The following is an 11,246-nucleotide window of genomic DNA, read 5'->3' on the forward strand; positions in this document are numbered from 1 at the left end:
CTTGAGGTATTCGGCCAATCACAACGCACTGGATAGCTGGCCAATCAATGCACACCTCACTTTTCAGAACGATGAGCTTTGTAAAAATCGACACGTTTCAGAAAGGCAGGGCATAGAGGAGAAAAAATAATGTACAGTATGTGGAAAATAATGGGTTTTTTTTTTACCTTAAACAGCATATACACGTTTCATTACACCAAATACACAAAATAATGTTCTTTTTTAGCAACATCATATGACCCCTTTAAGAGGTTGCTGTGTCTGTGACTTTAATTCACTCAGTTATGTCACACGAAATTCCTGAAATGGTTTGAATAAATGCAGTTAACCCTGAAACTGAGCAAAATACAACAATACAAACCTCTACAAAATACATACATACCAAAAACATGTTTTGACTCACGTGTTCCTCGTATTGCAGTGAAAATGGCTTTGAGGAGGGCTTGAGTACCCTGGGATTGGTATCAGGCTTGTTCTCAGCAGTCTGGTCTGCTGGGTGTGTATTTAAAATAAAGTTTACGTGCAATATTCAAGAATATTGTTTAGAATTCCCCCTCATGAAACCTGAATCATCTGTTTCATGCTGAAGGATGTTCTTTGGGCCGACTATTGGAGGATACATCACACAAGCACTCAACTTTGAATGGAGCGCAGGAGTTCAAGGTGCACTCGCCTTTCTCGCTGTAAGAACAAACTCTATGCATAACAGACCATTTCTATAATAGATCCGCATTTTCTTAACTTTCTCAATTGGTTAGTAATGTATGCACTTTAATGATAAATATTTATTTATTGACTTATGTTTACCTTTACATTCTCTAGGCCTTACTACAAGTAATATATTTCACATTAGAGGACATACAAAAGAAGTAAGTACATTTTTTAATATTTTGATTACTTTATTCAGCAATATGGTAAATATTCTTTAAAATTTAATATTAATATATATTAATATTTAAAAATCATTCCGTATTTCTTAAGTTGGTAAAAGTGGTATAATTAGAAAACAGTCATAGGAAACTTGATCATGCATGATCTTTTTTTTTTCAGGTCACAAAAGGCCAACAGGACTGACACGTCATTATTGCAAGGAGAAAAATCCCCTCTTCTCCCCAAGACAGATCATCTCAGGGTTGATGTCAGCTGAAATAAGCTGCTGCACGCATTTAAATGGAAGAACAAATGTAATCATATTGCTGCTAAATACAGGTGATGTGGGATATGATTGACAGATGACAAATGAAGAACGCGGAGAAGGTCAGTTTAACAACAAAGATGTCATACATGTATTATTTTAAGATCAGTTGAACCTGTACACAGGAGTTCAGTGAACATTTACAAAGTAAATGTCAAAAGTCCTGTAAGAAGATTGAATTAAGAGAGGAGGCAAAGTGTATTAAAGTTGAATGTATAATAATAATAAAGAGATGACATTCACACTAAACAGAGCTGAGATGTGCCTATTGATGAAACACTTTTATCTTTTACCCCGTTTCTGGGAATATTGTAGGGTGACGATGTACATATTCCCTCACTAGAAGATGCTGCCCAGCTAGGGTTTGTTATTTTCTTAACCATCTTGCATCTCAAATGCTGCTTTGGCAGTTAAATATTCATCTTGACAGTCACAACAAGGACATTTTACAAACTAAAGTGAAAGAGTGAAACATATTTTGGCTTATTTATTGTGTTTAGTAACTTAACGAGATATAATCCATTCTGAAAAATAGGTGTACATTTTTGAAGTAAATTGAAATTGTTAAGAGCTCCTTGTGTATAAAATAATTCATTACCTCATATACAGTGTGTCTTACAGTACACTGGATTATTTCTGAGGTCTTGTTGAGGTTTCAGAAATCTTTTGGACTAGTGCAAGAATGTGGGATTTGTACTTTAATATTGCTTAATACGGATTACCCGTCTAGCCCTAGTTTGTGACTGACCCCATTATGACTGCTTTTACAGATTTACAAATTATTGCCATACTCCTTATGGAAACAACTTCTACAAATGTACAGTTTTACAAAATACATTTTTACAATGTGCATTACTGTCTTTTCATAGCAATGAGATCCTTCCGTTCTTTGGAGTTGTTGCATAAATATTGACCCTTTCAACACTGCAAAAGTTGTTTAATCTTTTACTTTACAATATGTGCAATTGGTGAGTTTAAATAAAACTCACATTAAACTTGCATTAATTTGTCATACATAAATGTATAAATAGATTTAATCAACTGCATACATCAACTCTGGTGCTAAATAAATACCATAGTTTATTCCCTTCTGTGTTATGTGAACAAAATATATATTTTTATTAGTGCAGTCAAATCGATTAATGGCATCCAAAATACAAGTTTGAGTTTACATAATATGTGTGTGTACTGTGTATATTTATTATGTATATATAAATACACACATACAGTATATATTTTGAAAATATTTACATGTATATATATTCATGTAATTTATATATGAATATATTTAATATAAACCGCATTTTTCTTAAATATACACATGCATATGTGTGTGTGTGTATATATATATATATATATATATATATATACATACATACATATACACAGTACACACACACACACTCATATATTATGTAAACACAAACCTTATTTTGGATGCGATTAGTCAATTTGACAGCACTAATTTTTATTATATATGTCATTATGATTACTGCTGGAGTTGTTGCTGTTATATTGGAAATTTTAATTTAATTTAATTTAAACAAAATGTTTAAACAAAAATTTAAATAACAGTACACAAAATACTGTACAGAAGTACAGTAAAACAGCACTAATACAGTACAAAATCCTGTGAAACTACATGATAATACAAATATCAGTATCAAAATTACAAAATATATATTTTAAAATAAGGCCAACTACAAAAATACATCCACATAAAACACTTTTGGAAACACATTGTTGTTTCTATGTCATTAGTTCCTTCATAACAGAGGGAAGTCTTAGCAATCAGATTCAGTCACATCAGTTTGGTCCTTCACCGTCAAACGCACCGTTGGCTTGGCCTAGTCTGGGGAGGGGTCTCCTTCTTCTGGAAGATGTTGAAGACATCTCATGATCTGAGGACGGGACCTGAGGCAGAGCAGAGGGAACTTCACTCCGCTTCACCTTTTTCTTCTTCTTTTTTGTTCTGTAAAAGAAAATAATATCAATATGTGCTCAAGAAAACAAGTACTCAGATAGCAGATGTGGTTAATGCATACGTGGTGGAGGACGCCTCAGGGTCAGTGTCCAGCTCTGAGATGATCTTCAGCTCTCCAGAGGCACTGATGGCTGCAGACAGCTGCAGGAGGAACACAGATCATAAGGGTCAAACTAGTATAAAGTTTCACTAACTTTATGGGAGGAATAAATGAGCATTTGTCATTACCTGGACTGGTGTTGTACGCTCAAATCCTTCAGGTTGATCTAACGGTGACGGCTGTGCTTCTAAAGCTCTTGAGAGCTCTTCATCAAAACTCCCTATGGGAGATACACATGGATTTAGACAGTTTAATATCATACATGTGATTTTGGTTATCAAACTTCATTCACAAACCTTCATCGGCCACATAGGATGCTGGGAAATATCCCTCCTGCCCACTGACCAGTCGCCCAAACCACCAGCTCTCATTGTCTTTGTACAGCACATGGATCACGTCACCACGGCGTATCGACAGCTCATCTGATCGATCGGCTCTGTACTCGTACAAAGACACGACCTAGAGAACATTTCATATAAGAGATCATAAACTAACTCTAATCTATAGTAATAGTAATCTATTATAATATAAAACATATTAAAATTTACCGTTTGATGGATTTGCCCAAAGTCAGTCTCTGCTAGTTGAGGGAATTCATAATCCAGTAAACTCTGTGGACATGAACACAATCTATTTTCATATATGTTAACATTTAATTTATTCCTGTGATGCAAAGCTGAATTTTCAGCATCATTACTCCAGGCTTCAGTGTCACATGATCCTTCAGAAATCATTCTTATATGTTGATTTGCTGCTTAAGAAACATTTCTTATCATTATCAATGTTGAAACCAGTCGTGAAGCTTAATATTTTGTGCAAACTGTGATACAGTTTTTTCAGGATTCTTTGAGGAATAGAAAGTTCAAAAGAACAGCATTTATTTGAAACAGTCTTTACTGTGAATTATTATCAATTTCATGCGTCCTTGCTGAATAAAAGTATTAATTTGTTTAAAACTTTTGAATGGTAGTATAATACAGAACCAGATCACAGTGAGTGTGTGTTTACATGTACCCTCTCTTTATGTGATTATAATGAGATTTTGGCAATATTGCGATTAAACTTTACCTCATGTAAACGCAATACTTCGATCTAAATAATGCGATTAAGCTCATAATCGCAGCAAGCATAATTGTATTAACATAGATGGCGTACGCCAATTTTGTCCGAGACAAAAATGTCCGAGGCCAGATACACAACAAATTTGCGTTTATAATGAATAATGGCGGTAAAAAAATAACTGCAATTCTTAGCGAATAATACGAATAATGGAAATTGCATGTAAACGGGAGTGAAGAGCTTTGCTCTTGACATGTAAACATCATAATGCGATTAAGTCCTTACTCTGATTATTGGAAATAATCGCATTATTTGTGCGCATATAAATGTAGTCACTGGCTACGTTTACATGCAACCAAATAATCCACATTTGTAATCGGATTGACAGCTCAATCGGACTGAAAAACCTTCATGTAAACATCTTAATCGATCCAATTGAGCTCGATCGGAATGAAATTTCGATCGGATTGAAGTGGGTTGTTTATTCCTTTTCTAATATGATTGAGAGTGCATGTAAACACTCGATCAGATTGAACCCCCCGAAACTGAAAGAACTGCGCATGTGCAATGATGCAGAAATAGCGTAATGACGTATGACGCGCGGAATACTGTGCATGTAATAATTGTGCATGTAAACGTAGCCAGTGTCTTACTTTCTGGTGTTTGAGGGATGGAGCTCTTCTAATGGGCTGCCCAGCAGGACTGTAACCACCTGTGAGAGAAAAGGCAGATTTAAAGACCTCATGACATGTGATTTCATGTGGTTTTAAGTGCCACAGAAACAAACTACACTTTTCATAAATACATAAACATACATAAATACATAAAAATACTAACATTTTTCCATTCTTCTCTACTTTATAGTCTGAGATGTGCTCTTCAAAACAATGCATGCTCGAGTTATCCTATATAATATGAAGGATAATGTAGAGAACATACTGCTGTGTGAGGTGAGGGTGGCCTGTGGAATGAGTTGAGCACTGAGTGACGTGGACATCTGTAGTTTGGAGTGAGGAGAGAGTAGAGATGGAGAAGGAAGATACGAGGTCAGGCCCTGAAACAAACCACAATAACAAGAGCTCAATGTAGGACTGAGGTTCGGTATGAATGCTATATGATACGGTTTCTATTTTAAAGCTGCAGTCCGTAAGTTTTGCCTCTTTGTCGCCATCTCTGTTTGAAAACCTGGAATTGCAGCTGTGTGCGAAATTATCTAGCTTGCGTGGGTTGTGAGCCGGCACGGCTCCAGCGCGGCCGGTGTGGATATTTACTGTAATTCGCAATCACAGATACTAGCCTACGTCTTGGAATATGACCCAAATAAGAATTTTCACTGAATATTGCCATCTGAACAAGTAACGAGTCTGCCACGTTTGTTCTGACCAACTGAGGAAAAAAGCATTACCATAAATCTGGCTACCAATGGTGATTAAATCTAAAGATCGGTTAGCTCATATCACATCAAACCGTTCAAATTATTATTTATTTTATACTTTACACGTTGTTATTCATAATCCTTTATGGATTACAATCCGCCAGCAAAATGATACATTTAATTATTCTCGCGTTGAAGAAAAAGGTGGATAAGCGATCCGCCACCTGCAGGATCCCCACATGCGATAGCCTACTAGCCGGGACAACTTCTTTATGTTTACAGAAGTGACGTAATGACACAGTGCTATGCTCAAATTTCCCGTGAAAACCTACCCGTACCACTCAAATGACAAAACATTATTATAAGCTGACCGTTGTGAATCGGGCTAAAGTAAGGCGATAGTTTTGAACACTGGCTGGTTATGTACTTGCTCAAATATTGATTTCGGATCATTTTTAACCAATAAAAGTTACGGACTGCAGCTTTAAATATAAAGAAACATGAGTGATCTTGAACTAAATTTGGATATCACTAAACAGAACCTGCCAACTGCAATAAATCGGTTTGAGGAAGAATAATTTTACTACAACCAAAACAAGTACCGTTTGTGTCTTTAAACATAATTCAAGAAACTCTAAAACCTATTTTTCAGGTATAACTGTTATAGCAAAGTACAAAAGATACAACCATTCACCTCTAGGCTCCTTCCCAGATGAGACATACCACCTTTAAAAAAAATTAAAACATGCACATGCATTAAAAAAACATTTTATTTTCTTAATTTCAAATATGTATTATCATGTACATCACTTGCCTTGTTCATACATGTCCACAGCAGGGGAACTACGATGGGGCTCCTGCAAGAAAATAAAAGTATAACTGACTGATTATTGACTTAATTATAATGCTGGTAATAATCAGTTACAATTTAATTAAATTGACTATTTTTGCTCTATTTGCTCTTTTTTTCTGATATGGCCTTCAAAACCTTCAAGCTTTAAAACTACTTCAAACTTTCTGGTTATGCTTTGTCAAGGCAACATCAAAGTTTGTCTTGATTAAATTTTTATCTAATTAAATCTAATCGGAATTTTTACCAGTACAGAGTCTAGTTTCTGTTTGACCCGCTGCATCTTTAGAGACACACGAGCTGTGCTGGCGAATCGGTCCATGCTGGTGGCTGAAAGGGTCTGGAAGGTCATGACCTCTGATGAATTCCTACCTGTCTTGCTGTCCAGATACTCTGACCGGCTCAAACCTCTCAAACTCTCCACCTCCATCTGAGCCACTGTGTACAAGCACAAAACACTCATCTTTTAAGAGAAAATGATCATGTGACTTGTGTTTCTAAATACTAATGAATCTGAATCAGTAGTTTCCTGAGTCATTTGGAGGACTCACCCTTCCGGTCAAACAGATAGAGGTGGATGGGCTGGTTTTGGCCAAAGGAACAGAAGGCCACCATGTTCTCATGAGGGTGGAAAGCTACAGCTCGAAGTGCAGATGAATAGCACAACTCAGAGTATACAGCAACCTGGTCACCTGCACAACAGATATCCAAATTCAACCTCCGCTTGGATTTTTCTTTGCATTCAAACTAAAGCGACTCAAAAGAATCTCCAAACCTGTCTCAGAGTTCCACACATACGCCAGTCCATCTTCACTGCCCGAAAAGATGAAGCTTCCACAGGGAGTGAATGTGCTGTTGATTCGCTCCCTGTAGTTTGTGGCACCTATGTATTTCTTCACTGCAAGACTGGAAAACAATTGTTTGTTTTTAATAGATTTGATATTCAAGTTTATTCAATTCAAGTTTATTTGTATAGAGCTTTTCACGATACAAATCGTTGCAAAGCAACTTTACAGCAAATTAAGTTTCTACAATATTTAGTGGTAGCTTATCAGTGGTGACTCAGTTAATGTACATATGGCAGAAATGTACGGAAAAATCAATTAAGGACGTAATCAAACAGACGATGAACACTATTAACAGCAATTATTATATGATGCAATCAAACTTATTGCAAAATGTGGTAGTTCTGTATGTTGTTTCAGGGTTGGCATCATCTGAGGTCCTCTGAGGGGTATATATTTGCATATTTGCATTTATTTCCCTTTATACCTGTACTCTCAACAAATGCACTGATTTATGTGCTTTTTAAAAAGTCAACATGAAAGTAAAATTGGCTCAAATTACTCTTAATACACCTTACTGCACATGATTCATCTGTGTAAATGATTAGTTCTGAAGTAAAAAATAAATGTAAATATTTGAATAATGAATTATTAATCTTGAATAAATAATACAATTTTCACCTAAATGTAATAGTATTACATTATGGTATTAAATAAATATTCAAATATTAATAAAAAGGTAGATATTTACATTCTCAAATCCATGACCCTTAAAACACTGTCTTTGGCATGAATTAAAAGCCGTCTTCCGTTTGGATGCACCTCTAATGAGTTGATGGCTACTCCATTCAGATCTGCCTCTTTAATTTCCTGTAGAGAAATATTAAACTTGCAAATTATTAAATTAGTTAAAATCATGATATCAAATTGTGATTTATGTAGCTCTTCTATGCAGTTTTTGAGAATCATTTGTGACCCTGGACCACAAAACCAGTCATAAGGGTGTGTCTGTGTCAGCCGCACCACAAGGATACACTGTTTTCTTTCAAATCACAGCGTAAATACACGTAGAAAACGTATCCTTGTTTTGCGGCTGACACAGAAGAGTGTACGCTGCTTGCATTCAGCTCATATTCTCCAAAATGGCGCTACGGTGATGCGCAGAGACACAGAGGAGACAAATTGTTGAATAAAGTCGTTATTTTTGTTTTCTTCGCTTACAAAAAGTATTCTCGTCGCTTCATAACGTTACGGTTGAACCACTGATGGCAGATGGACTATTCTGACGATGCTTTTCATACTTTTCTGGACCTTGACAGTGTAATTTACTTGGCAGTCAATCGGACAGTCACAAGCCTCCCGGTTTTTATCAAAAAATATATTAAATTGTGTTCCGAAGACGAACAAAGCTTTTACGGGTTTGGAACGACATGGGGGTAAGTGATTAATGACAAAATTTTCATTTTGGGGTGGAGTATCCCTTTAAGACTGGTTTTGTGGTCCAGGGTCACATTTACCCTCTCAATGCTCCATTGATTGGTCGGTCCTCGGCGAGACCCAGGCACAACCTTGGTTCCCCACACAATAATGAGGCCGGAATTGTCCGCAGAAAACATTCTGCTCCCTGTGTGAAGACCAACACATTACTACATTTAAATTCACGCATTTAGACACTTTTATTCAAAGCGACTTACAAAAGAGTCATTAATGTCTCGAATCACAGCATTCACACATCCAGACAGTTATGCCATTCATTTCCTCTGTACCTTCTGGGTCAAAACACAGCGTGTTGATAAAAGTCTTATGTCCGTCAAACTCTTGCAGAAGTTGCCCGTTCACGTCTTGTATGTCCACGTTCCAGACACGCAGCACCCCGTCGTAACCCCCCGTCACCACCAGACTCTGGGCTTGCGGGTGGAACTGGGCGCTGTACACGAATGAAGGGTGAGGAAGAGTTTTATGAGCAAAACTCTGCAGTCGTTCAATATTCCACACTCTGAAAGAGGAAATCAAAACATTATGGCCCACACTTTCACTCATATTTGTGGTGTAATTATCAGTTACGTAATACTCTATATATGCAAAACAGGCACTATTTACCTTACTGTTCCATCAGAGGATGCAGTTAATAGTCCGTTATCATCTCTGGACCAGCAGAGATCATATACCACACTCACATGGCCATTAAAGGATGCCAGAACTTTCCCACACGGAATCTCATATACTAAAATAGAGACAGAGACACACACAATAGAGACATATCAATGAAATTACATACATGAATACACACAAGTTGCATAACATTTTGTACTCTTTTTTTTTTTCCTTTGTGTTACGAGTCCGACTCTCTAACCATTAGGCCACGACTTCCCCACAGACTAGGTTAAAATGTATATGAATGTGAAAGGGAAAGACTATATTATATTATATATTTTACTTTTTATATACATGCATATTTTTTTTAGGCTTTTCATCAAGTTTTTCTCCACATTTTATCACATTTTGCCTTCATAAATGTATTTTAAATGGTAATGAATAGTAATTTACGATTTGGTGTGATAAATACAAATATTCCATGTAGTCTCTTAATTAATATGAAGTTATAAAAATTGAATAAATTAATAAACTAATAATACAAGTTTAAACTAAGCAAAATTCTGTTTAAATAGTTTTAGATGAAGTACAGCATGTCACAATTTCAACCTCCCAAAACTATTTTGTCAAGGAACTACCCAAGTTTTATGTTTTTGTGCTAAAAATGTATGTAAAAATATAAAAATACAACACAGACAACATGTATAGTCACAAATTACTTACTAATGATTGGAAACGCATCTCTATCTGCACATGCAGCTGCTAGTGCGCGTCCATCATGAGAGAAACGCAGAGTAAAACAGCCCATCTGACCTCCACGGAAGGAGTGCATTGGCTTATTCGGGATGCGGCACACCTGTTTAAACCAACAGTAAGAAACAATTTGGTCAAACAAAAGGATTACTGACTCTCCTAACTTTAAAACTATAAAGCAAATAAATAAAACCTGTCCGGGTATGCGGCTCCACTTAATGATTTCTGATTTGCTCTCCAGTATCTGTGTGCTGGTTTTATTGGTCATCTCAGTATTGAGCTCACTGTAGGAGGTGCTGCTGCGCTCCTGCTGGAGAGCCATCATGGAGCGGATACTGGGGTCCACCTGTGCAACAAATCCAGACCAGATCCAACTTCAATTAGCACCGATTTTTAGTCTTTTCACTGTGGTTTTTAAATTTAAAAAGTGAACCTACATGTTCTGGTGGTTTGAGGCCTTTCACTGTGACGTAGAGTGTTGAGGCGTATTTGTTCCTTGGGAACTTTGACCACCACTGAAACACTTCAACCGTTTGTGGCAGTTTCTTTGCCCATGGAGGAGGGCAGTAAAGCTGTAGACGCAGTTTGGTGTCAACGTTCAAGACCCCGTTGGTTCCTACAAGCTAGAGGAAATATTTGAAGAGCTCGATTTCAGTGGAAATTTGAGTCCGATCCAGAACTTGAAATAATAAAGGATAGTTTCATAAATAAAACAGCTATGGAGCTCACAAACAAAATAACCGAACATCTATGAAAACATTATCAAATATACCAAAGAAACTGGTACCAGTGCTTCCCATAGCCTTACACTCTATTTGTGGCCGCACTCCCCCGCCCCATATATATATATGTGACCCTGGAGCACAAAACCAGTCTTAAGTCGCTGGGGTATATTTGTAGCAATAGCCAAAAATACATTGTATGGGTCAACATTATTGATTTTTCTTTTATGCCAAAAATCATTAGGATATTAAGTAAAGATCATGTTCCATGAAGATATTTTGTAAATTTCCTACTGTAAATATATCAACACTTAATTTTTGATTAGTAA

General features: G+C 36.5%; 2 protein-coding genes across 3 annotated transcripts in view; one reads left to right on the forward strand and one right to left on the reverse strand.

Moving 5' to 3' along the window:
- The window catches only part of slc18b1 (solute carrier family 18 member B1), a 5,803-nt gene extending 3,665 nt beyond the window's left edge, over nucleotides 1-2,138 (forward strand). For both annotated transcript variants that reach the window (XM_016545466.1, XM_016545475.1), the window contains 4 exons: nucleotides 422-496; nucleotides 590-683; nucleotides 823-869; nucleotides 1,051-2,138. In XM_016545466.1, coding sequence (XP_016400952.1) covers nucleotides 422-496; nucleotides 590-683; nucleotides 823-869; nucleotides 1,051-1,147 — 313 coding nt within the window. In that variant the 3' untranslated portion in view covers nucleotides 1,148-2,138. The remainder of the gene's footprint in view (nucleotides 1-421; nucleotides 497-589; nucleotides 684-822; nucleotides 870-1,050) is intronic.
- Nucleotides 2,139-2,829: 691 nt separating this feature from the next.
- ahi1 (Abelson helper integration site 1) overlaps nucleotides 2,830-11,246 on the reverse strand; it is a 17,802-nt gene continuing 9,385 nt past the window's right edge. The window contains exons 12-27 of the mRNA XM_016545421.1: nucleotides 9,449-9,572; nucleotides 9,115-9,344; nucleotides 8,866-8,972; nucleotides 8,100-8,218; nucleotides 7,339-7,469; nucleotides 7,115-7,255; nucleotides 6,811-7,001; nucleotides 6,528-6,570; nucleotides 6,408-6,439; nucleotides 5,278-5,392; nucleotides 4,992-5,050; nucleotides 3,828-3,890; nucleotides 3,576-3,738; nucleotides 3,408-3,499; nucleotides 3,241-3,320; nucleotides 2,830-3,167 (exon numbers count right to left, since the gene is read on the reverse strand). Of these exons, the coding sequence (XP_016400907.1) occupies nucleotides 3,002-3,167; nucleotides 3,241-3,320; nucleotides 3,408-3,499; nucleotides 3,576-3,738; nucleotides 3,828-3,890; nucleotides 4,992-5,050; nucleotides 5,278-5,392; nucleotides 6,408-6,439; nucleotides 6,528-6,570; nucleotides 6,811-7,001; nucleotides 7,115-7,255; nucleotides 7,339-7,469; nucleotides 8,100-8,218; nucleotides 8,866-8,972; nucleotides 9,115-9,344; nucleotides 9,449-9,572 (1,856 nt within the window). The 3' untranslated portion in view covers nucleotides 2,830-3,001. The remainder of the gene's footprint in view (nucleotides 3,168-3,240; nucleotides 3,321-3,407; nucleotides 3,500-3,575; nucleotides 3,739-3,827; nucleotides 3,891-4,991; nucleotides 5,051-5,277; nucleotides 5,393-6,407; nucleotides 6,440-6,527; nucleotides 6,571-6,810; nucleotides 7,002-7,114; nucleotides 7,256-7,338; nucleotides 7,470-8,099; nucleotides 8,219-8,865; nucleotides 8,973-9,114; nucleotides 9,345-9,448; nucleotides 9,573-11,246) is intronic.

Source organism: Sinocyclocheilus rhinocerous, unplaced genomic scaffold (assembly GCF_001515625.1).
Source record: "Sinocyclocheilus rhinocerous isolate Xijiao unplaced genomic scaffold, SAMN03320098_v1.1 scaffold853, whole genome shotgun sequence".
Classification (NCBI taxonomy): Eukaryota; Metazoa; Chordata; class Actinopteri; order Cypriniformes; family Cyprinidae; genus Sinocyclocheilus; species Sinocyclocheilus rhinocerous.